At 42.8% G+C, this 26,227-nt stretch overlaps 1 protein-coding gene across 8 annotated transcripts in view; it reads left to right on the top strand.

Annotated features, from left to right (window-relative positions):
• The window catches only part of SLC25A12 (solute carrier family 25 member 12), an 89,635-nt gene that overhangs the window by 36,845 nt on the left and 26,563 nt on the right, over positions 1-26,227 (top strand). For all 8 annotated transcript variants that reach the window (XM_019480309.2, XM_059727283.1, XM_006265903.4 and 5 more), the window contains 6 exons: positions 3,194-3,333; positions 5,659-5,805; positions 6,751-6,889; positions 8,347-8,440; positions 9,003-9,087; positions 16,311-16,395. In XM_019480309.2, coding sequence (XP_019335854.1) covers positions 3,194-3,333; positions 5,659-5,805; positions 6,751-6,889; positions 8,347-8,440; positions 9,003-9,087; positions 16,311-16,395 — 690 coding nt within the window. The remainder of the gene's footprint in view (positions 1-3,193; positions 3,334-5,658; positions 5,806-6,750; positions 6,890-8,346; positions 8,441-9,002; positions 9,088-16,310; positions 16,396-26,227) is intronic.

Raw genomic sequence — 26,227 nt, forward strand, 5'->3', positions numbered from 1 at the left:
AAGGACTTCTTTGAGGTGACTTTGCTGGACTTTTTGAAGGGCTCTTGGTTGGACTTTTTGAAGGATTCTTGGCTGGAGTCTTCTCGGGAGTCTTGTCTGCTTTCTTAAAGAAAGAGTCCCAGGAAGTTTGGACAGATGTTCTCCAGGGAGATGAACGACGCAGCACACTTGTTCGTTCGCGTGATGTCACATTGGATCAAGCGTTGTAAAGTTGAAACTGATGCCATAAAGTTGAAACAGGGTGTCAATTTATAAACATTGTAAGTGTGAAACGTTATAACTCAAAACATTGTAAGTTGACAACTGCCTGTATCAGACTTAACTGATTTGGGTCAAACCAGTTTATCCAGTGTCTGTCCCAGACCCCTTGCTGGTTTATATTAAATCAGACTCACCCAGCATCCTGGCGTGCTCCCTGGGTTAGGCAGAGCTCTGTTCTCTGCTCCAGTGAACTGGGTTGACCCCTCCCCTCTGCTCTTTAGCCTGAGCAGGGGCAGGGTGTGACCAGATGCTGGCCAGCCATGGCCCTGAGGCAAATTCCTCCCTCTGTCCTCTCTCCCCCTTCCCCCACCCCCTTCACTGGCAAACCCGGGGGTTTGCTGCTGTTTGCCAGCCCCAGCTGCACCTCTATAGCTTGCCTGGATTCAGGCAGGGATGGGGTTAATTCTTCCCTCTGTCCCCTCTCTGCCCCAGAGCCCTTGGGGGTTTGGCTGCAGTCTCTTTGGCTTGGGATGGGATTAACTCCACAGCATGTTGGAAGGGAGACAGGGGGAGAGGCAAGCTAATCCCCTGTGTGCAGATCCAAGCCCTGCACCTGTGAGCCCAGAGCTAAGACCTGCAGGAACAGACTGAAAGATGGGAAATGTTGGCAAAGACCTGATAATCATCACACATGCTGGAGATATAGTTAAGGGAAGTTGCAGACAGCTTCACCAAAGAATGCAGAGAGCTACATACCTAAACAAAGCCTCTCTGATTGCTTGGCTGTAAGGAGACACTGTCCCTTCAGGATTAGTAAAACTAATGTTTATCTTCCTGGTTTACATATTAAGTTAGACTAAGTTGTGTATGCTGTGTTTTACAAGGCTGTATCTTAGTTCAGGCAAAGGTTTTTGGTAGTTCCCTGTTGTATGCTTCGGAAATTGCCGTGTTCAATACATGCATGGTTCAGAGAAAGGACTTTTTCCCCATCCCCACTCCTCAGTCTGGCAGCAGCTCCCCGTCCCTTCTGCCCCCCATATGCTGGTGGCTGGCATCCTGTGTGTTGTGCTAGTCCCAGCCGATGCCTGGCCATGCCCCCTCAACTCAAGCAGGGAGGGGTGAGCACCTTGGAGGGCATCTCTCTTTCCTCCCCTTTGGCAGTGGCTGGCATGCATGCTCTGGTGCCCCCCATCTTCTAGCTTGAGCCATTGCAGGCATGTGGCTGCATTTCCTGGTTTAACAGAGAATGTCTGTCCAGTTATTAATCAGTTTAAGCTGTGCAGCTTAGACTAACCTACAAAGAGTGAATCAATTCAGGCTCGGCTTTTTGAATGTCTGTCCCTAGCCCTAATGTTTACCTCCCCTACCTGTCCTCTCCCATTTCTTTTCCCACTGCAGTGGTGGGGGGAGGAGAGGCATGAATTTAAGATGACCCCTGAATAGTTAGATTCTATATGTAGGTAACTGTAACAAATTTATACATTTTCCGTGTATAGGATCTAATTGTTGTGGGGTTGCCTTCAATTTAGTTAGCTTGGATTCCGGTAAATAAACTACATCTGTTCACAGCCTTAGATAAACTGGATCTGTAAGAAATGTAATATGTACTAGCTACTTTCAGGTCTCTTTAATAATTCTAAACAATAAACTTGGGTGATGTTACTGTGAATTTTCAAAAGTAGTTAAACCATTTTTGGCCAGATTTTTAAAGCTATTTAGGCACTCAGTAGGATTTCAGAAGCATCTAAGCACCTAAATCTCCGCCTGCCCATGCTTACCCCCTTAGTACCCCCAGGGGTATGCGTACCCCTGGTGGACAACCCCTGATCTAAAGTAGTTGAAGGCATATGGACAAACATTTCTGATCACCCAGCATTCTCAGCACATTCTTCAGTTCTTTCCTGTCACACTCTGCACCCAAGCAATTTGACATTATCAACGTAGCCTATATTTGATTGTTAAATTAGTTATAACGTTCTTCTGTCTTCTATCTTGCAGCACAAGTTTCCCTTTTTAAAATATATAATCTGTAGTATACTCTGAAGCAAATGATACATAGAAGACAACCAGTCCTGTATATTATTTGATCTGAGACTCTGAGCTCTTCTATGGATTTTCATTCTTTTCTTCCTTCCTGCTATGTGTATAAATAGCGAAGTTTGTTCAATTGCCTGTTTGTACCCACAAAGCAGACATGTGTACACAGTCATGGTAATGTATGTGAAGGAGGCCCAATGTTCCATACACATTTTTCCAAATTGATCAGGCTTTGTTTACCAAACGCAAATATGTCATAGGATAAGCCAACAGGATTTCAGCTGTCCGAGTATACATAAAATATATATTAATTTTTTTTCTTTCTTTATATAAAATGCAGCATCTCTAACTTAAATTATAGTAATATATCTTAGTAACTGAGAATATCAATCACATGATAGGATTTACTTTTGTGCCACGGCTATATTTTTAACATGGGAAGCTTTCAAATAAGGTATATTCTGTTGATATAATGAAAGCTATAAGAGATATTGTCTAAAATGTCTTCAGTAGATAGTCTGGTTAATGCAACTGAAATAATCAATTCTGTCAAACCATGCTTAGTATGACAAATGTTGTATGAGACTAATTTTGGTATTCATGCTTTTGATAAAGAGCTTAATTTCATTTCTTGTAGAGATGGGGAAAACCACTATTTTTGTACAGATTGAAAAATAGCAGTTATTTATAGTGCACAAGAGAACTTGCCTATTAATTAAAAGCAAATGAAATAAATCCAAGTTTTATAATGTAATACACCAAGTAATGTGTTCTGTATCAGATGGTCCTATACCAGTTTTCAAATGAAAACCTTGGCAGATACAGTGAGAGGAACCAAAACATTTTTTACTTTTTTTTTTCTTCTTTTTTTTAAATTTTGCTGGTCTGCTTTTTACCAGGAACATCTCAGGTTCACTGTCTTGCCTTACAATTCATTTACTTTTGTCTTTTCAAGAAAATATCAAAGAAATTTTTGGACAAACCGTTGTTCATCATCATATCCCCTTCAATTGGGACTGTGAGTTCATTCGACTGCACTTTGGACACAACAGGAAGAAGCATCTTAACTACTCAGAGTTCACTCAGTTTCTGCAGGTCAGTTGTTTATTTTGTCAGTGAAAAATTGTTCAGCATTGATGTAGCATGGGTGACAGAGATGACATTATAAATGTTAGTTTTACTATATATTGGATTAATTGGAACACCACTAAATTGTCACTGTACTGTACCATTTCTGTAAGTAGTGCACACAGTGTGCATTTTAATTGTATCCACTGTTCTGTGTAAAGGTAGGATTAATTGCATTGTCTTTTAAACTATCCTCTTATTGTTGGTGTCAAATTAAATTGTGAGTTTCTAATCATGTTTTTGCTTGACTGCAAGAATACAGCTAATTTCAGTGGGAGAGAGACTGGGTACTGACTGCCTCCAATGGCTGTTACTCTGTAGCTTACCTTCCTACTTTATTATACTGTTTTATGTTGCTTTTAATTCAGTAAGTTCTATCCTAATACTTACTATACATTTTCATAGCTAGAATTTCACACTCAACATAATTCCAGAGTTAGCCTATATTATTAAACTGTTTGAGGCATAAATCCATCCCTATGCTGTAGTTTAGGATAAAGAGATGCTTCAGGCACTGAAAATATAATTTGATTAAGAAGGTTTCTGAAGTCAGTAGCGTGTATGGAAGATCTATTGCAAATTGGGCAATGGAATCTGTTTAATACAATCTCTGACAATTACTGTAGTTACAATGCCCTTTGAGAAAAACTTAAACTTAAGCTTTTCACATTGATTACCCTGAGGCATTGCTAGCACAAGTAGTAGACATTGTCTGACACAGGCAAAATTGCCAATTAATTATATTTTTATTGAGGGCCTAGAGCAAAGTGATGGATGACTTTTTTCTCTCCTAATGGTGCTCCCATGTGGACTACATTAAGCTCCTATCTTGTCTCTTCTACTCTTCCTTTAAACAAGACTTTAGGAGACAAAGAGATGTAATGTAGACTGGTTTCTTCATTATGCTAATGACCCAGTGTTAGGAGTATATTCCCCTTTACCCCCTTTTCTTCCACCTACTCCTCAGTTAGATTTGGCTGTGACATATTCAGCTAATTTAGCAAGCCAAATCCCAATCCCAATACTGGCAACCCCATTGCAATTTAAACTCAGGTTTGCCTGGATTAGATAACAGTAGGTCTAGGAAGGAACCAGCTGCCTTGATACAGTTGATGTGTGCCACAAAATTGTGCCTAATTTTTTATTGCTCTTGATTAGAACTTCAGCATTACTTTGGATCTGTACTTGCTTAACAGCTGAAGATGAGGGTATGACTGATAATTCCGGACTAGAAGAAGAGAGAATCTGTTTGTTTATTGGATATAGAATTTACTAGCATGACCCAGACCAATGTCCTCTGCAAGTTGCTACAGTGTGTTTTAGATTAAACTATTTTTTAAGGTAACTTTAAATGGCTTAAAATTCAGTGGCAAGTTGTTAAGAAGTGCTTCTCTTAGTGGCATGCTCAACCTATATTCTGAAGATTTAACTATCTTCCAGGGTTTGAGGCTCTAGATTAAATTGTAGCGTTTAATTCTGAGTAGAGTATAAAATGGCCTATCCATGAGATTGGCATTGAGAGAGATCATTGAGTATCTTTTGCTAACAGCCCTTTGATTTTAACTATGAGGAGGTGGCAGATATGGCACTGGGTCTTGAAATATGAAATGTGCTTCCCATTTTCATTGAACAAAGCCTGCATTTGTTGGCTATTCAGCCAGGTTTCTCTAACGTAGAAAAGATTATTTGATAAGCAGAAGTGGTATGGAGACATTACAGGTTTGACTTGGAGTTGGCAGGGATGGAATATTTTTGTTGTTTTATTAAACTATTGGGGGTTACAGTGGACAATAAATTGAATGAGCCAACAATGTGCCCTTATTGCCAAGAAGGCTAGTGGCATACTAGGCTGCATTAGTAGGAGTGTTGCCAGCAGATTGAGGGAAGTGATTATTTCCCTCTATTTGGCACTGGTGGGCATGTAAAAATGAGCATACACATGCATTTCCCTGGGGTTGAATGGCAGCAAGACTTTCTTGCTAGTAGGGTAGTAAAGCACTGGAACAGGCTACCCAGAGAGACTGTTGAATCTCCATCTGTGGAGGTTTTTAAGACCCAGCTAGACAAAGCCCTGGTTAGGATGATATAGTTGGGGATGATGGTGGTTTGAGCAGGGGTTTGGATTAGATGACCTCCTGGGGTCCCTTCTGACCCTAATTTTCTATGGTTCTATTATTCTATTGTAATTTCAGTTGCATAAAAAATGCACACATGCTCCTAGAGATGCAGCTGAAATCAGTGGGTGTAAGAGAATAAGCTCCTAATATGTTACTTCTAATCATCTTATTTTAGGAGCTACAGTTAGAACATGCAAGACAAGCCTTTGCCATAAAAGACAAAAATAAAAGTGGAACGATCACTGGATTGGACTTCAGTGATATCATGGTTACCATTCGTTCACACATGCTCACTCCATTTGTGGAAGAAAACTTAGTGTCAGTAAGTGTAAAGAAAAAATGTCTTTAATTTAACTGAGCTCTGTTTTATGTCTCTGTACCTTGTAACTCCTTATTTCCCTCTCTATTAGCAGTGCTGGTAATATGATGACATTCTCTCCTGAGAGAGAACTTGTGTACAAACTGGTGATTTTGTGGAAGTAATATTAGTAAAGAGTTGTTCTATGTGACTGGCAGCAAGAATATTTGTTGTTAGCAATTGACTGTTTTATTTCTTTATAAGTAAAGCCTTAACTGTACCTTGAAGTGCAATAGTTTTATGATCAAAAACACAAGGTGAACTGGATTTTTCAAAATCTTACTTATATGTAGCCCTGGTGGCCTTTAATGGGGCTGTTGTGAAAGATGGGGGCTTTTTGTTTTGTTTTGTGGCATAATACTCAAGGCCCCATTTTGGCAAAGCAGTTAAACACATAAGAAGTCTCATTGAAATTGATGGAGACTACTACATGATTAAAGTTAAGCATGTATTTGAATTCTTGGGGGGGGGTCTTAACTTGGTAAAGATTTGTATTGAGTAATTACCTTACAATTTAAAATTAACACATCTTACTATAGACAATTCCTTTACCTAAAATAAAACTAGCATAAATTTCACCACTGAAGAAATTATGTCATGTTCTATTAACAATGTTGGACAGCAATCTAATTCTGTAATTGCTTTCTGAAGATTTTAGTTGTTTCCTATCGTTCATTTTGAATCAAAGACATTAATATACTGGCTATCTGATTATGTCCTCATCCCTACTACTGCTTTAAAAAATGAAAATCTGCAGTGGTAGAAGTATTTTATTTCTTGTATGTTTACAAGATGTGGACGTTGGCTTGCAGTAAATATGTTTTTGGGTGACCAAGGGTTGCAGAGGTCTCATTAAAAACCTGAACTCATATTAGGGCTTGTTTTATCTTTCCATTATTTATTTTTAAGGTAGCAGGTGGAAGTATTTCACACCAGGTCAGCTTCTCCTATTTCAATGCTTTTAATGCCCTGCTGAATAACATGGATCTTGTTAGAAAAATATACAGTATTATAGCAGGTACAAGGAAAGATACTGAAATCACAAAAGGTAAAATACATTTACTATTTCTTTATTAATTTTCAGATCAATAAAAGTTGATATTTGATACTGTGCATGGTCCAAGACTAGTCAGAAGTGATTGTAACATTGAAGTTCAGTGTTGTTATCAGTGTTTCCATTTTGATTCTGCATGTAGTTCTCCTGCTGTGTCATTATAGAGTAGAGCTTTCAGGGTTTGGGCAAAAGCTTTATCTGGCCCTGGTAGCTTGAGGGTATGGCTCTAATGTGTTTTCTCCTTGACATAGGGATGCCATATGAAAATATTTGAACTCTCTCTTATACCATAAGTAGTACAGTTACATTACGATGGTATTCTTCCAGACTAATTCATCCTGTTGAGCTAGTCACATTAATGTGGCACTCAACCCAAGACACCTGGCTTTCAGTACATGAGTAAAGTATTTCAGCATGTCACTGCATTGTATTCTGTGGACAAACCCTTTGAAAATATACAGCATGTGGGAAAATTATTTTAGCTTAAAAAATCCATCATCAAAAGCTTTGCATTTCCTGTTAGTTGTTCCTCTGTGATACTGTAGCGACTGTTATTTCCCCAGTTTTAATAGTTGCTAACCATTTGGTGGCATGATAGTTCTAAATAGGATTTTTGTCCGCACAGCATTGCTGAATGTTAACCACGTGTTTCTGTTTAGTGGTTTGAGCTGATCAGCTCTCTGTAGCCATTTTATAACAGTAATTTGCCTAGGTGGAGAGACCTGTTGGTCATAACGCTGATAAAAAAAAAAAAACGTTATCTGGTCCTTTTTCCTCCCACTTTTGCATGCAGTATAACGTTTCAGGGTATATTGTACCACCCAGGCTGCTTTCACATTCTCTATTCTTAGAGGGTAGCATGGGATATCTACCCAGATTTTCTAAGATGCAGTGATATCTGTCTGCTTTTGCCTATTTTTGTAGGTGTTGCTGCACAAACATGACTCATGTACTTTCTGTCCTGAAAAAAATTATGTGAATGCTATTCAGCTAAATGATCAGAGGAGCGTCATGATGTTACAAAAACAAGTATATCGATAGATAGTTGCACCCAGACTTGGGTAAAGGAGTGCTGTGGGAAGAAGGAACCCTGGAAAGATTGGTTCAGCTGTCAAACTGGAATTAAAACCATGTTCTATCATGATCTGCTTTTGCAGTAGCTTTGTTACAAAAAGAACTACAAATATTGTGTCCAATCTTGCTGGCTTTGCTTATATCAGAATTTCTGTGGACTTCAGTGGGGACTGCTTACCATAAATGGGATTAGGCTTACTTTATGCTTCATACTGCTATTTTGAAATAGGTTTAGTACTATTTTGGTTGCTTTTGTTTCTTTTCTAGATGTTGTTCCTGAGTAGCCTGTCCAATGATAGCTCTTAATATTAGTAAAGCATATTTGAAGTGAAAACTGATCCAGAATCAGTTAACTTGTTTCTTTTTCCTGCTTCCAGAGGAATTTACCCAGTCTGCAATCAAATTTGGACAGGTTACGCCATTGGAAATTGATATCCTCTACCAGCTTTCGGATTTATACAGTGCTACAGGGTAATTTTGTAACTATCATCTTAATTCTATTAATAATAAGAATTATAATATTATTTCTACTGTAATGTTTATACTTACCCCAAAATAGATCTGTTTCATTTTGTAGTGTTTCGTTACTAATAATTAGCTGATATGTGTTGCATAGTATAAATATGAATACCAAACACATTCACCAGTCACAGGCTAATTAGTATATTGTAACATACAGCATATTATTATGCTGATAGTGTAAGTTTAAGTAGAGGGGCTGTCTTGGGGAGAGTATCGCATGTGAGATATATTATGAGGTATGGATGAGGTATGGAATGGCTGCTTATTTAATAAATGCAGTTCTTGTGCTACCAGGTGCCAAGGACTCGATCCTAGGTAGTGCTGAATTCTTTTTCTCCCATTTATGGACAAGGAAAGTAGAAAAGGCTCATAGTTCCCAGGACTGGATTTCTCTACAGTAGTTTCTAATCTATTTAGGGGGCTATATGAATGGGGGAGGGGGCAAAGGAAAGAGGTAGCTGTTTGTTTTTCAGTCTAACAATGGTATTACTTTTCTTGGACTTTCCTAAAGGCGTTTGACTTTGGCAGATATTGACAGAATAGCACCTTTGGCGGAAGGTGCCTTGCCTTACAACATAGCAGAACTTCAGAGGCAGGTAGGTAGAAATAATAATAGCTATAATAAATTGTAAAAATGCTTATGTGAAAGTGTTTGTAAGACTGCTGAATACTTGTTCATTAAAAGTAACATTATTTTCTCCTGGAGGACTTCTTATATGGATCAGAATCTCTGATTTTGTATAAGCATGGACAGAAATCTATTCCTAGAAGGATGACATTTAAAAAAAATAGAAAAAAAAAAGCAAAAATACCCTTTGTGAAACATGTCTTTCATTGAATAGTTTTCTGACAAGATTTTGGGCTCTATACTGAAGGAAATTCTCAGTAATTTGAAAGACCATGTACTTAGATTTCTTACTGTTAAAACCATTTAAAAACATATCTGCTAATGCTTTGAAACACTTCTGGAAATCTCAGAGCTTTGTTTTATTTCTTTCAATTTCATATTAACCTTTACCATAATGTTGTAAACATACCTGTATGTACATTATGTTAACTCTTTACTCCATCTGACGCCTTTCTTTGCTCTTATAGAAATTTCATATACCTTAAATATAGGTGTCCTATATAGCATGTTAGGCTCAGACATTAATTTGTTTCATATTTTGAAAGTTTTCACAACAGGGAGAGCTAGAAACTTAAGTTTTGATATACAAGTGTTCATGTATATGTTAAATGAAATAGGCTTTCAATAGCAGTCATTGGATGCTGAGGACTTTTAAAAATATGATTCTTAAATTCCAAAGAAAAGAGAGCTCACATTCTGAGATTCTTCACTGTGTTCTTATGTCAAGATATTTCTCAAGAGTTGTCCCCATGTGCATGTACATCTCTAGCTGTAATTAAATGCCAGTTCAAAATTGAGCTAAGTGGCCTGAACCAGGATATTAGTTGAAGCTCAAGTGCTGCCAATGCTAGAGCAAATAATACAGTGGGATTCTGTTGCTTCTAGAAGTGCATTATGCAACTAGAGTGTTTTTCAGTATGATGTTCTTACTAAGCTATATCAGGAGGCATTAGTTTGAGCTATCAACACTCAAGTTAACACTGCAGTGAAAACAGGCAACTGAAAGAGTTGCATTGAAAATTCAGAAAGGCATATGTGACAGGTTACGTGGTTATATAATTGGCCCCAAATTCAGTTATGAAAAAACAAAGAAAATGATGCAGCACCTGATTATGTTATTGGTGTGGATTCTTTTATTTATGCTTTCAGTCTATAAAATCTTAATAAACTTAGTTCCATATAAAGCTGTACCATCTAAAGTAAGCCTTTCAGGAAGGTATGGCTGAGTTTTATTTACCACATGACTCACATCACGTTAGCTGCTTTTGCAACAATGATTTGGGTTTTCTATGTTTGCTGGTATAGAGAAAACCAATCTTATGAATTGAGAAGAATATATTAAAAGTCTTTTTATTATCCAGGTTAGATATTGAATACGTATGAGGATGCTACTGTCAAGTGAAAAAGAAGTGATTTCAGATACATGTCCCAGTGACAATTTTTTTTTGATTAGCTTCCTCTCCAGGATGCAAATCTATATTCTGAGTGTCTGTCAGTCTAATGGCCATGTGATTTACTATCTCTTGAGGCGTGGGGGTGGAAACAGGAAAAAAAAAACTTTTCAGAAATCTCTTGACTTTTGGAAATATCAAGGATTTAGAAAGCCCCTTGCCTCTTTTAGCTCACTTTGATTAAAAGCCATGTGCATCTGAAATCCCTATGAGCAATTACATCCACAAGAGAGACTGGAAGTCTAAGATACTGTTGGAGTGATGTTGTAGCCCTGATGGTCTAGGAAATATGCAAGAGGCAAAGTTTTTGTGGGTGATATCTTTTACTGGACCAACTGCATGGTTGGGATACATTTAGACCAGTGACCAACAACCTTTTTAGACTCGAAGCACCCTACCAAAATTTTTTGAAACTTAGGAGTATTCCATTTTAAAAGCTAATTAAATATATCATTCATATTGTAATATAAACATTTTACTTATTAATTAGTATGTAGTATTTGATTTGACATTGTAATTATATTCACCCCACCACACTGTGCACCACCTGCAGAGCCAGATTGGGAAGCAACTGTGGCAGGAGTGTATATTCTTGCCACAGCCCTTGCTGGTCCAACTGTGCATGGTGTCTCCCAGAAACAGAGGCACACAGGGCAGATGGAACCATTCGGCATGCTTCAGTTTCCAAGGGGTATGTCAGAGCTCAACTGAGAAGCGGCTGCAGGAGAAAGCTGCGCCTGCCTGCATTACATTACATATTCCATTTTTGTCACAGCTCTTTCTAGTCCACCTCTGCTGTTTCTCCTGAAAATTGAGGTGTATAAGACAGTTCTGCCTGGGGATAAATGCTGCTTCATGAAGTAGAACTGCCTTGCATGCCTCTGTTTTGAGGAGGCATGTTGGAGCGGAACCAGAAAGAGCTGTAGCAGAAGTGGCACGCTTGCCTGCTTGATACAGGCAGCTATGCCTTTCTGCTGCAGCCACTTCTCAGCTCCAATATGCCCCCTGAAAACAGAGGCACATGGGATACTACAACCTTGTCATGGTGGTGCTGGTGTTGCGGCATCCCCAGAAGGTTCTTGCAAAACCCCAAGCTGCCACAGCGCCATGGTTGAGAATCACCGACTTAGGCAAACTTTCAAATACAGTTCATTCTTCTTGAGGTCTGAGGAAAAAGAAGGCACAGCAAAGACTAAAAACATCTGTAGGGCTGTTTAATTGGAAAAAAGAGAAATTCCCAAGGGTAACTGGCAAGGAAATCGCAAAAAATTTGGAAGTCTAAGTCTTGCATTGTTGAAGAAATCTTAAATCTGCTGAGCTGCTGTGACTGAGGTGTGGTCCCACAGGGGTTATTATAAAGTCTTGAACAGCATAAAATGTAATTAAATTCAGTACATGAACTCTGTGACTTGTCGTATATTTTGGTGGGTTGAATAGGCTCAGCTTCTGGTGTGTTTCTCCTTGACTGCTCTGTCACTTCCTTTTAAGTACACACATACTTAGGCTAATGAAGTAAGTGTCCAAAAATATTTGACCAGTAGCTAGCTGTTTCATAGATTTCTGCATCAATCTGTTAAATCTTTTCCTCTCTTCTAGACTTCAGACAGATACTTATCTGGACGGGTGAAAATGAAAACTTTGAAAAGTACTGGTCAACAACATGGAATTGCATTTTTAAGGCGCAGCTTTGAGTTTTGGTTTTCATTAGTATCTTCATGGTGTTTCCCATCATACAGAATGTTTTAGAATGCTTTTTTCATTAGACAGAATGATTTTTGTAGCTTCCAACTGTTTGTGTGGCAGGTTCTTGCCCAAGGGCGGCTGTGATACCGCCTGGTGGCCGAGTGACTCCTGCCTGGCTCGGTCTCTATCTCACCACTCTCTTAGTTGCTTTCCTGCTGCACCTTGTTCTTACTAGAGGTTGACTGAGGCAGGCTGCCCACGGGTGGGCCTTAGAGTGAGCCTTAGTCTATTTGCAGTACTACTGATCTTTTCTGGATGCCCAACAGCCTTAATGCGACCCTTAAGCTCAGTGGGCCCTCTCAGTTGACCTGTGCCTCTGCAGGGCCCCTGTAGCTTCAAGGGTGACATGCATCTCTGTGCTCCTCCAGGGCACCCGTAGCCTTCAGGGCTCAAAGTGTGGCTCCATTCCTCCCCTATACCACGCCCAAGCCTCGTGTCTGTTTTCTCTTTGATATTAACTATTTGTACACTCAGCCCCCTTGGGCTCTCGGACCTCTGGTCCTGCACACAGCCCCTCCTCTGGGCTGTCTCAGTCTCCTCAACCCTCTAGTCTGGGTCTCAGCCTTTTCCTAGGCTCCTGAATTTCTTACTGAGCCCCACTCTGTCTGTGGGCTTCTGGGTTACCGGTTCTGTAAGTAGGCCTTGAGCCTGTCACCGCAGGGCTCAAAGCTAGACTACCAGTACAAGGTAAATAAACAAGAAGCATCACAGCCCTCTAGCAGACACCTCAAACCCTCTAGGGGTTTAACATAAAACAAAGGCCACTTGCCTGTAAAACCCAGTCTTTCTCTGCCCAGGGAGCTTGCCTCTGTTTCCAGGCTTGTAGAGTTGTTTAGCTAAATCCAAGTCCCTTCAGGAGCTCTGCTGCCAGAAGCTCCTTATTTCATGTTTGCCAGAGAGAGAGAGTGCACGACTGGTTCAGGCTCTGGGCTTATTTAGCTCCTTCCTCTTTCAGTCAGGCGAGTCTCTCACTAGCCCCCTTCGCCACCTGCTAGTGGCTTCTCAGGCTGCTTACTCCTTTAAAGTAGCAGGCACACCCCAGTTTGAAAAAGGAGTTTGGCAAAAAAAACATTCACCCACCTAGTAGTAGTCCATTTCTACTACCTTGCCCCCTTTTGTCTCCCTTTCCTGACATGGTCTTGGCACAAAATATATTCTCCTTTAACCCTTCTACTCATGGAGTAAGACTTTCTTCCAGCCTATTCTATTTCTTTATTCTGGCTATTATTGTTTTCTAAATGCTCTTTACAAAGAGTAGTCATTTCCTTTTCTTGGTTTTCTTGAGAACAATCCTACACTGGCAGAAGGAGACTGTATTTACTATATTTTCTCATGCACAACACCCCCCCAAATAAAACATGCACCTTGTTTTTGGAAAACAGAATATATGGGGGCGGGGGAAATTTTTCTAGAGTTATTATGATTATGTGACAAAGTAAGTCCTCCAGGAAATATTGAGGGTCCAGAAAGAATGGCTCCAGTAAGTTCCTAGAGCTCACTGTATCATCCAGACTGTTTCCTGGGATATCATGCTGCTTCTATGTGCTATACAAGATTAGGCCTCAGATCCTTGCAAGGGCAGTAGCAAGACTGTTAGCATTTTGAATTGTAACTCTGAATTGTAGCTGTATAAGTAGTGGTTTATACAAGTTCCTGTAAATAAAGTATTGTGTCAATATCACAAGCGTCATCAAAATACTGCCAGTAAATCAGTTGCTGCTTTTTGGCACAACAGTGCTCAGTCACTAGCTATGGCTGTGAAAGGGTTATCATAGGACCACTGCATGGCATGAACAGTGTCTCCAGGCTTGCTTCTTTTATAGTGAGGAAAACTGCTTTCCTACTTAAAACTTGCATCCCAATTTTGCTGAATACTGGGGAGGAAGTGCATGTTGTATGTAAGAAACTATGGTAGATTTTCCACTTCTAGACTTTTTACTTAGTTTATCTTCCACAGCATAAAACTTAATAAGTATCTTAGACAAGAGAAAGAAGACCTTTCTTATTGGATTAGACTATTGTGCCAAGGGAGCTATGCTTGGAAGGGGAAGTGGACTCTCTCCCCTGAAAAATGAGAACAGTAACATAAGTCTCTATCTGTTTCTATAGACTTTGCATGAATGAATATTAGTCTCCTTTCAGCCATGTTTGCTGATGGGTTTTATCACTGTAGAAGACTTTTTTTTTTAACTTAGCAGCTGAATATCATGGTGGTTACATTTGGATGACAGCTACAGTAATTTTCTGTTTATAAATATTCATGATCTGAAAGGTATAGCATTAATTATACTCATTTACATATCCATCTGAACATACAAGTGAATCACAAACTATAGTGAATATTAATTTAATAGGATAAAAGTGGCATTTTCTTCACAAGAATTTGAGTTTAACATCTGGTGACGTATTCATTAGGATTTAAGTCTTAATATAATGCTTTGGTTTTGATGGGAGCTCTATGAAGCTTGCAGGGAAGAAAACCTCTTTAAAAGTCTAAAATGAAGTAAGCATGCTAGAAATAGGAGAAAACTGTTAAGAGTTGAAAGAACTAGCCCTTTTCCATAACTTTTTGGCATTCACTACAGTGGATATCTTTCATCAGCATGAATCTCGAGACACCTGTATGTTGGTGCTGGTGGTATTTTTTCAGTCTTGAATATTTTAACTTAGTACTTCTGGGATTAGTGGGAAAATTCTCCAGGTTTATCCACTTTCTTTCCCATTGTCCCTATAGAGAGAATATACTGAATATACTGCTGATGTTATATCAGAAGAAATACCTTTGGTTATATTTTTATACTTTACACTATTTTTATGCTTTACACTATATATTTTTATGTTTTACACTACATTAGTAAAAAAAAAAAAAATTTTGTGCTGCCTTCATTATGTTTTTGCCCGTTTTCTTTTAGTCTGTGTTCCAGTAGATTGCTTTGGAGAAGAAACTTTATGGCCATGTTTTAGCCTTGTTTATTTGTTTATTTAAAATGAGAGAGAGCCTAGGTAAAAAGATTTTTTTAATTATATTTAAAAAATCATTAAACTTTTCTTAATCTCATACATGTTTCTCCTGCATTGTGTCATTTATGAGCAGCATGAAGCTCTATTAAATTCAGTGAAGCAATCTAGCAGCAAACCACGCAATGCAAGATATAAGACATACTGGGTATGTTCAGTGAACATCTGCTATTTAATTTATATTAAAACCTACTGAAGATCCACCCTCTTTTTGACTCAAAGCTATGCCTCATTTTTGCTACTATTGATCAGGGGCCCAGTGGTAAAAAGTGTTGTTGTTGGGACAGTTTGCACAAAGCAACTTTTAAAATCCTCCATAATAAAGTAAGTAAATTAGTAGGTACTCTTTTATTTGGACTGTGTCATAGCTGTATTCTCTTTAAATTTGGCTCTGTTCCATTCATTTAACATTTAATAAAGTCAAATAAAGGAAAATATAACAGAATATATACACTTCAGATTTCTATATATGCAACATAATACCAGTGCCAGTAGGGATATGTACATTGCCAATCCATGCTGCATTGCAATAGGTATTTCACATTACAGTTTGGCGGTAAACTTAGTATAAGATTTTTGTTTATTCAGCTCAGCTCTGCCTTTGAGGTATTTAGGTTTCAGATTCTATTGAAGCTGGGAGAAATTGAGAATGCTTAGCACCTCACAGGGTCAGAAAGAAACAAAGCAAAGATGATTTTGCATTTTGTTTATGTAATCTGTTTTTCACATCAGTAAAACACTTTTCAAGTGCACTTGGTTTGTTCAGACAAGGAATACTGGAAAGGTAGTATTATAAGCAAGTTTTATTTGAAAATGCTGCCTGTTATTCCACATGAAGTTACTCAGTACTTTTTCTTTTTGTCTTAGAGCTGCCATTTTATAGCAAATTCTTCCTTTAACTTTACAAAAGCTAATTTATAGGCTCCTTGATTTTTCCCACAGGACTTTCAAATGCTCATATCTGTCTTTTTTCCTATAGCAATCTTATGGAGGAATGGGCAGGTCTATCTGGCTCCAGATAGCTGAGTCTGCTTACAGGTTCACTTTGGGCTCAATTGCTGGAGGTGAGTGACATGTCTATGTACTGTTTTCAAGCCTGGGTTAATGTAATATTATCCTGCTAGACTAACTAAGCTGTAAGGTGCATTCCATTGTTCTGAATGGCAAGAACTGGAGGGCTCTGTGAAGTGCTCTTTATTTATATCTATGTTCGCAAAATATGACAGGACACTGATCTGGTACCTCTGGCTCCAGACAGTCTTGAGGGTGAAACATCCATCATGACATGGGCCTTCCAGAGACAGTATGGCACTCCAATTAATTATACTTGATAAGAGTAATGCCAAATATGTAGGAACAAAACTGGAGGAAAAGTTGGTAGAGAATTATTTCGCTGTCTGTCAAAGAATTTTTCTTCTGTTAAGGGGGGTGGGGGCGTGTGTGTGTGTTAAAAAAAGGGGGAAGAGCACTTTAATATTCCTTTAAAAAACTCTAAGTTGTATTTTTGGCACATGAAGGTCAGTGCTTGCAAAAAGTTTGGTAGGCTTTGAGGTTTTTTTAATTATGGTGACGTTTTTGCTTCAGAGGTATTGTATACGTGTGGATGAAATTCAGTTCCATCTGCCTCCATACATCTTGAATAAATGGGTACGAATAGCGAATAATGGAGGGGTTACGAGGGTCAGAATCAACAACTTGCAGCAAGGTAGTTCTGTGTCTGTTGCAGCCCTGATTTGCTATGCAAGTCCCTGAACAAGTGTGTGCTCTACATGTGGAGGTGGGGGCCCCCACCTCTCATGCTCCCCTCCGTGGTGTTACGTGCAGAACCGATGTGGGACTCAACACATACAGGAGGTATAGAATGTCACTGAGCCTGTGCTTCACAGCTCCCCAGCCAATCCTGCAGCAGAATGGTTAGGGTTACCCTGTATTCTAAGCTTTTTCACGTTTCCATCTTTTGGGCAAGGGGGGAGACATATTTTTTTAAAGCTTCTCATCTCTCTGATATCTAAACACTAGGGCTGTGTGAAGCTTCAGTTGCTGATTCGGTTTGGTAGAGATTCAGCCTGATTCAGTCGCCGAATTGCTGAATCTGAATCAAATCAGGAGACCCTTTAATCTCTCCAAATCGAAACGGAACGCTCTGAATCGATCCGGAGAGATTCAATGATCCAGCCATAGACACAGCTTTAGATGTTTTTTCTACATACTTTAAAGTACCAGGTGGCTCATAAACACTGAGATGGTGGAGCAGATGGAGTGTCCCATGGGAACACCAAGGGGTCCCCAGCGCACTTGGCGATGGACCCGGAAGTGGACCAGAAGCACTTACAGTCCACTTCTGGGTCCACTGCGGAGTGCACTGGGGACCCTGCCCCCCAGCTTGGCATTTGGTGCCTCCTGGGTCTGGGGGGGGCAGCCAGGGTCCCCCCGCAGCCAATGACAGAGCCAGGGGGATGTGGGAGGGATCTCCCGCGCTCCTGTGGGACACTCCATCCGCCGCAGCATTCACGAGCTGTGCCTGGTACCTCAGTGTGATGACTTAAGTGGTCATGGCGACTACCGTACCTTCTTCTTGTACCAGGGCACTCCCCCTCTTCCCCCCCCCCCCAAATCTCCTGCCACAACTTGATGTTACTGGGAAAAAGGAGGGATTCAGTGCTGTTCCTCTTCTCGGGGGACTCAGTGATGGGGGTATTTACATTCATGCCACGATGTTCCTCAGGGCTTCGCCTCCTCTACACCCTGTCGACTCACCAACCGCTTGAGTGTTGCTTGTGTAGTTCCGCTGCCCTGTGAGCCCCTCTGCTAAGGGGTCAGGCATTGACTTTGGCTCCGGTAAGTTTGCCTGGATGTTACAGCAGCTGGAGCCCTAGACCCTGGTGCCAGAAGGCTGGGTTCCCATTGTCTGACATCCCTCTCTCTCCCCAGAAAGAGACACTTTTTATCAACTGCAAAATGTAGGTCACTGCGGGGGGGAACGTGCATCCTCCCCAGCCTAATGCAGGGACGCTGTTCTCCCTGCCCCAGATACAGGCTCCATGCCTGCAGCAATGCTCCTGCCAGCTGCAGGAGTCACACCATGCCTGGTGTCCTCCCCGCTGGCTCTCTCTCCCTCCTCTCCCCACTGCTGGCTTCTGGTGGGGTTTTTAAATTTTCCCATAGCGGCATCTCCTGCCACTGCCATTGGCCTGGTGCTCCCCCACCCCAGGAGCAGCTGTTTGAAGAGCCAGCGTAATGCCGGCTCGCACGTCCGCGGCTCCGGTTCCAGCTGCGCTCCCAAAGGTAAGTTTTCCAGGATGAGGGGGCCTGTTTGTCCCACAATTGGCTCTCGGGGTCTCTCCCAGCCCCCCTTGGAGCCTGTGGGGGCTTCTCGCCGCCAAAGACATCCCCACTAAAACTGCCTTGTGGTGTCTGGACCTTTTGTATGGCCTCCCAAATAGCCTGATGTTCTTTCTCATGTGCTTGATGTGCCTCCTGGCCTGGCTCCTCCGAGCTGAAACATCTAGAGAGAAAATCTGCCACTAGATTATCCTTGCCGGGGCGGTGCATTACCATGAACTTGAAAGGTTGAAGAGCCAGTGCCCAGCGGGTAATGCGGGTATTTTCGCTTTTTTTTTTTTGGTTAACCACTGCAGTGGGGCATGGTCCATCACCACCAGGAACTCCTGGCCCATCAAATAATATTTAAAATATTCGATCGCTCAGCGTATTGCTAGGCACTCTCTCTCTGTCGTGGCGTACCTAGTTTCGGCTTGGCTGAGTTTGCGGCTTGCGAAGGCAATCAGACGCTCATCTTTCCCCCATCTTTGCAGTAGCACAGGTCCTAGGGCACTGCAGGATGTGTCCATCTGTAAAATAAAAGGGGCAGAGAAGTCAGGAGTATGTTCCACCACATCGCGGCACATAGTCTCCTTCAGATCCTAGAAGCTTCTTTTTATCTTGGATGTCCACTTTAGCATCTCTGATGATCTCCCGTTAAGGGCATCTGTGAGGGGTGCGGCGAGTTCCGCAAAGTGCTGTACAAGTCTCCAATAATAGTTGATGAGCCCCAAGAAGGAACAGAGTTGCTAACGGTTGCATGGTTCTTGAAATCATCATATTGCCTCCGCCTTGTCCGCCAGGGGTTGGATGGTTCCCCATCCTATACAAAACCCCAAGTACTTAGTTTCTGTACCTGCCAGTTTACATTTTTTTGGATTGGAGGTCAACCCAGCTGTTTGAAACTCTCCCAAAACTGCTCTCAGGGCATCGAGATGATGGGGCCCATCTGAGGTGAAGATGATGATGTCATCGATATAAGCTACTGCATATGCCGTGTGTGGTGCCAAAAGGGTGTCCATAAGCCTCTGAAAGGTAGCCGCCGCTCCATTCAGGCTGAAGGGCCTCCGTACGAATTTGAACAGGCTCCAAGGGGTTCCGAAAGCGGTTTTGGCACAGTCTGCAGCTCGCATCGGAATTTGCCAGTACCCTTTGGCTAGGTCGATGGTGGATATGTATATGGCTTCCCTGATTCTCTCGACGAGGTGGGCAATATGAGGCATGGGGAATGCGACGAAGGTTGCTAATGCATTTAACTTTCAAAAGTCAGTGCACAAGCGGAGTGATCCATCAGGTTTAGCCACTGGCACGACTAGACTGCGCCATGGGCTTCAGGACAGCTGGATTAATTCCCTGCTTCCGCATTTTTTCAATCTCTTGTTGTACTTCCCGTTGCCGTTGTTGGGGTATAGGCCTCCATCTCTCCCTGACTAGTATGCTGGGCAGTGTCCTGATCTTATGCTCAATTCTCTGCACTCGCTCTGGGGTTTCTTGGAACACATTCCGGAAGGCTTCTATCACCTCCTCCAGTTCCCATCGTTGATCGGTATCCAAATCTTCCCCTAGTTGCACTTGCCCCTTCAGTGTGGATCCCCCTAACTCTAAGCAGGGGGGTCCCAGCTCCTCTACTGTCTCCTCTTTTTGTGCCAGCCAGCCTTGAGGAAGTTTACATGGTAAATTTGACGCTCGCGATGGTGTCCGGTCTTGAGCACTTCGTAATCTACTGGACCTACTTGGTGGATCACCTTAAATGGGCCTTGCCCATTGCGGGGTGTTTACTTGTTGATGCTGGAAATGAGACTAAGACCATGTCCCCTGGTCAGAATGTTCTGGGTTTCGTTCTTCTATTATACTGGGTCTCCTGTTGTTCTTGCGTGACTCACAGATTCTGGCAAGCAATCCACTGGGCCTTGTTGATCTGGTCTTGTAGCTCCTGTCGGTACCTTTCAGCTACTATTCCGGGCCCCAACAGCCTCTCCTATTCCTCCTGGACCATCTGTAACAGATGCCTGGGACTGTGCCAATATACTAGCTGGAAAGGTGAGAACTGCATTGACTCTTGGGGTGCATCTCTTAAGGCAAACAGTGGCGGGGTCAGTATGGTATCCCATCTATGGGTGTCCTCCTGTGCACACCACCTGAGCATCCTTTCGATGGTCTCATTTAGCCTTTCGACTAAGCCATTTGTCTGGGGGTGATAAACCAATGTTCTCAGGTGGGTGATGCCGAGGGTGCTACAGAGAGCCTTCATCACACCTGACAAAATTCGTCCCCTGGTCAGTGAGTATTTTGTGTGGGATTCCTACCCTAGCGATCCATTTTAGGAGCTCTTCCACCACGCAAGTAGCCATAATAGACCTGAGTGGAACTGCCTCTGGGAACCTCTTGGCATAATCCACTAGGACTAACACATATTGGTATCTTCTGTGAAACTTTGGTAGGGCCTCACAATGTTGAGCGCTACGCGGGAGAACGGTGTCTCAATTATGGGCAAGTGTTGCAAGGGTGCCCTCGGCGGTTTCCATTCCTGGGCTTTCAGGCACTCTGGGCAGGCCACTCCCCATCTCTCTACGTCTTCTTGTAGATGTGGCCAAAAATAGTCCCAGACTAGTCTTGCCCGGGTTTTGGTACACCCTAAATGACCGCCTAGTGGGGAGTTGTGTGCCAATTTCCAAATTTGTCGGCGAAGCCTTTCCGCCATCCCCTCCTGACCCCTCTGGACCTGGTATAGTAGGCCCCCCTACTATCTCAAAGCTGGAGTGGCTTCTGGACATCCCTTCTCCTGGGTCCTCTGTCCCTAACCATTGGAGCTCTGGGTCTTCCCATTGAGCCTGGCGGAACTGTGCAGTGCTGGCCACCTGCTCCATATCAATGCAGTCCCGGACAGCTTCACTCTGTGGGGGTACGGTTTCTTCAGCCCAGCATTCCCCTCTTCTTAGTCGCTTTCTCTCCTCCTCGGTCACTCGCACACGCTCAAGTACCATGTAAAATGGCCTCCATTCTCGGCCCAAGATCATCTCACAGGCCAGCGCTGGGGCCGAGCTGACCCGTGGTTCACCTCTGAATTCCATTACCTTTAAGGGGAGGTAGCAGCTCCGAAAGCACATCTTGCCACCCAAGATGCAGATGATTACCAACCGTCCAGCTTCTTTTACTCCGGTTTGCAGTGCCAGATCTGCATGGAGGAGGGACTGTGAGTATCCTGTGTCCAGGGTCGCCCTTACTGCCTGATCCAGGCTGTCACAACTGGATGGTTCTGTCTCGGACGGCCGGAGCCGACGCGAGATGATTTAGAAATCACTCGGTCGCTTGGGCGGGCTGGTGAATGGAGAGGCAGACAAAGCTTATTGGTTGCAAAAACTTTACTTACGCCGCTTGTAGCTGCGACGCAGGTGGTCCGGTCACTTAAACAACTATGTGAGTTGCTCCAGCTGGCAAGGCTCAGGCCAGCTAATCCGTCCACAAATTCTCCGCAAGAGAAGGTTGAGAGGCGACCTTGTGGCTGCCTATAAGTTCATCACAGGGGCACAAGAGGGAATTGGTGAGGATTTATTCACCAAGGCGCCCCCGGGGGTTACAAGAAACAATGGCCACAAGCTAGCAGAGAGCAGATTTAGATTGGACATTAGGAGGAACTTCTTCACAGTTCAAGTGGCCAAGGTCTGGAACGGGCTCCCAAGGGAGGTGGTGCTCTCCCCTACCCTGGGGGTTTTCAAGAGGAGGTTAGATGAGTATCTAGCTGGGGTCGTCTAGACCCAGCGCTCTTTCCTGCTTATGCAGGGGGTAACTCGATGATCTATTGAGGTCCCTTCTGACCCTAACATCTATGAATCTATGAATCTATAAGCCAGCAGGGGAAGGGTACGTTGAGGATTGCGCTCGGCGATGGGGAGAAGAATTGATAGGTGATCAGTCTACCGATCAGCTCAGCCGCAAGTCAGATCTCTTTAGAGGCACTCTGCAGCATGCTCAAAGTTCTCCAACTTGGGCGGAAGTCGCACGAAATTTTAAACGGCTAGCAAGCCAATTACTAGCCGCCACGTAGGAATAATTTAGAACTGGCCAATAGCGGGACACAAATTTGCATTCAAATGGCGGGAACCCTCTTGCACCGGGGTTTTCTGTTGCAACAAAAAACCTTTGCTGTGCAAGAGGCTCTCATGTGGCGGGAAAATTACATCGTGCCGAGGCACCAAAATCACTGGGTTGTGACAGGTTCTAGCCTCCCTCATGTGCAGTAGAACCAAAGCTGCAGTCCATGGGTTCACTTCAATCCCCTTCCTTCGCCCTTTTTTGGGGCAGGGTGGATGTAGCCAAACCACAGCCCAGTTCGCTAAAGCCCAGTCCGCATTCCTCACAATATGTCCGGCTCAACCACAGCAGTAGCAGACAGCACCCCTCAATGTCCCCTTCTGCAGACCTACTCACCTCTCTCTCCTTCTCTCGCTGAGCTCCTTATTGTGGAACGGAGGCGTCGCCCCCGACCATGCTCATTCTCTGAGCTGATGAAAGCCTCTGCGAGGCGAAGGACTTCGTCACTAGACTGAGGTTGGTACTTCCTTACCCACACCTGGGTATCCTCCTCCAAGTCCCAGAGGAATTGCTCCAACAGGACCTGATCTATGACACCCTCCAGGTCGAACCAGCCTGTGGGAAGCCATTTATTGAGAGCTTCTCACAGGTACTGTAGCAGACTGCAAGGCCTCTTAACTTCTCTGGATTTCTGGGCTTGAAATGCCTGCCTGTGGCTCTCTGGGGATCTCGAGCAGATAAAGGATCACAGCCTTCACTGTGTCATAGTTTCAGGCATCTTCCCTTGACAGGGCCCGATAGGCTGCTTGGCCTTGGTCTACCATCAGAGCACCCAACTGGTGGGCCCACTGGGTGCAATCTAACCTAGTCTGAAGGGCTGTTCTCTCAAGTGCCTCTATGTAGGCCTCGGGATCATTGTCCCGTGTCATTTGCGGCATCTTAAACAGGGTGGCATTATGTTGCATCCACTCCTGCTGGTGGGCCCCCTGCGGGTGCTGTATCTCCAGCACCTGCTCTATTGCCTGAATGGCTTGCGTCAGAAGCTCCGCATGAGCTACTGCTGGCGCCTGTATGTCTGCTTTGGCCTGGGTTGGGATCCCTGATTTGCTAATGCAGAAGCTGCCGTTCCCAGCCAGTGCATCACTGTGATGACTTTAGTGGGCGTGGCGAGTACCATACTGTCTTCTTGCACCAGGCCACCCCCCTCAACTCGCCTGCCATGACTTGATGTTACTGGGAAAAAGGAGGGGTTCAGTGCTGTTCCTTTTCTCGGGGGACCCAGTGACAGAGGTACTTACATTTGTGCCGTGATGTTCCTCAGGGCTCTGCCTCCCCTACACCCTGTCCACTCGCCAATCGCTTGGGTGTTGCTTGTGTAGTTCCGCTGCCCTGTGAGCCCCTCTGCTAAGGGGTCAGGTGTTGATTTTGGTTCCGGTACGTTTGCCTGGATGTTACAGCAGCTGGAGCCCCAGACTCTGGTGCCAAAGGGCTAGGCTCCCATTGTCTGGCATCCCTCTCTCTCCCCAGAGATGCTTTTTATCAACTGCGAAATGTAGGCTGCTGTGCGGGGGGTGTGCATCCTCCCCAGCCTAATGCAGAGACGCTGTTCTCCCTGCCCCAGATGCAGGCTCCGTGCCTACAGTGACACTCTTGCCAGCTGCAGGAGTCACACCATGCCTGGCATCTTCCCAGCTGGCTCTCTCTCCCTCCTCTCCCCCTGCTGGCTTCCGACGGGGTTTTTAAATCTTCCTGCGGCGGCGTCTCCTGCCTCCACCATTGGCCTGGCACTCCCCCACCCCAGGGACAGCTGGTTGAAGAGCCGGCGCAATGCCAGCTTGCATGGCCGTGCTCTGGTTCCAGCTGCGCTCCCAAAGGTAAGTTTTCCTGGGTGAGGGGGGCCTGTTTGTCCTGCACAGGGGCTCTCAGGGTCTCCCCCAACCCCCTCGGAACCTGTGGGGGCTTCTCACCACCGTACTCGAAGTATGTAGAAAAAACATTTGAAGCTGTGTCTATGGCCGAATCGCTGATTCTCCAAATCAGCATCAAATCTTCAGATTTGGATTTGGCTGAATGGAATTAGGACAGTGATCTGAATCTATGAATCGAATCACTATCCCCTGATTTGGGCCAAATCCAAATTGAATACGGCCCATTTCGCACAACCCTACTAAACACCAGGAAAATATCAATAGTTTTATTTTTCTGACATTTTTAGGAAGTAGAGAAGCCCTTGCAGGCCTGAGGCCTGAAAGTGACTTTGGCCCCATCTACATGTTACACTTAAGGCATGATTAACCAATTAACCATGCCTTACGTTGTGACCCAGCTACATAGTCAATCAATTAACAGTGTGATAAATCAAGGAATAAGACACAAAGGTATTCCACAAAGATGTGTAATAGCTTTGGCCTGTTCTTATAATGCCTGTAATTCAGTGTGTGGCCAGTGACTCCCCTGTGGTTGGGCGCCCCATCAGCTGGACCGCACTGTGCCCCTACTGAAAGACCTGTCAGATGAGGGACTCACAGCAACAGGAGCCAGTGCAGGGGGATCTGGTGATTACAATCTCGAGCTCCCCCTGTACTGGCAATAAGGCATGATTGGATCTGATGGTGGATCCCACGGTCATTATTGTGTGGATCATGCATCAGATTCTATCATGCCTTGACCTGAACATATAAAGGGGCACTTGCTGAAAGTTTATGCAAGAATGGTATGGCAAAGTAGAGAACAGATATCAGATGTCTGATCAGAAAAGTTTTATCAAAACAGTTGGCAATGGAAGATGCTATTTCAAAGAAACCAACTTTCTGTGCAGTTTCATTCATTTTAATGAAATATTTTAGACATATTTTTTCAGAAAATGTTTGTTTTGGAAAAACCTTTTTTTATAGCATATGTATGTAAACATACTAAGAAAATGAAAATTAAAATAAATAGCATTTCACAACAGGTATAACAGCATTTAATATGATGTACTACTTTGACATGGCATTAAAAGGACATTTCAAAATGAGATTTTTAAAGAATCAAAAAATTAAATTTTCTGAAACATTTTTTAGGAATTTGAATTTTTCAGGAAATTAAAAAAATATTAGTTTTTATTTTTATATGGAATGAAAACTAATTTTGATGTGCTAGCTTTCTGTGAAATGGAAATATTGAGTTTCAACAAACTCTAGTTTTGAGTCCCAGTTAAATACATGACTGTCCATTCTCACTGGGTGAGAGTTTGAAATAAGTGCAGAATAATCTTGATGCAAACTAATACTTCCTAGAGCATAAGAAATATCTTACAAATATCCAAAATGTATTGCATCAGTTAATAGAAAGTGCATGGCATGGCATTCATCACTCTTATTTTTAATGCTAAATAGTAAGGGCTAAGAAGATAACAATTTCAGTATTTATACTGCAGTTCTATCCCTTTGATATCAGGCAGTACATGAATAGTTACTTGACTAAATACGTTTTCATGGCACTATTGTAAAAACTTTTTTTAATATCCATGCCTGTTAAAACTTTTTTATGCCATTTCTTTTT

Source organism: Alligator mississippiensis, chromosome 4, assembly GCF_030867095.1.
Source record: "Alligator mississippiensis isolate rAllMis1 chromosome 4, rAllMis1, whole genome shotgun sequence".
Taxonomy (NCBI): Eukaryota; Metazoa; Chordata; order Crocodylia; family Alligatoridae; genus Alligator; species Alligator mississippiensis.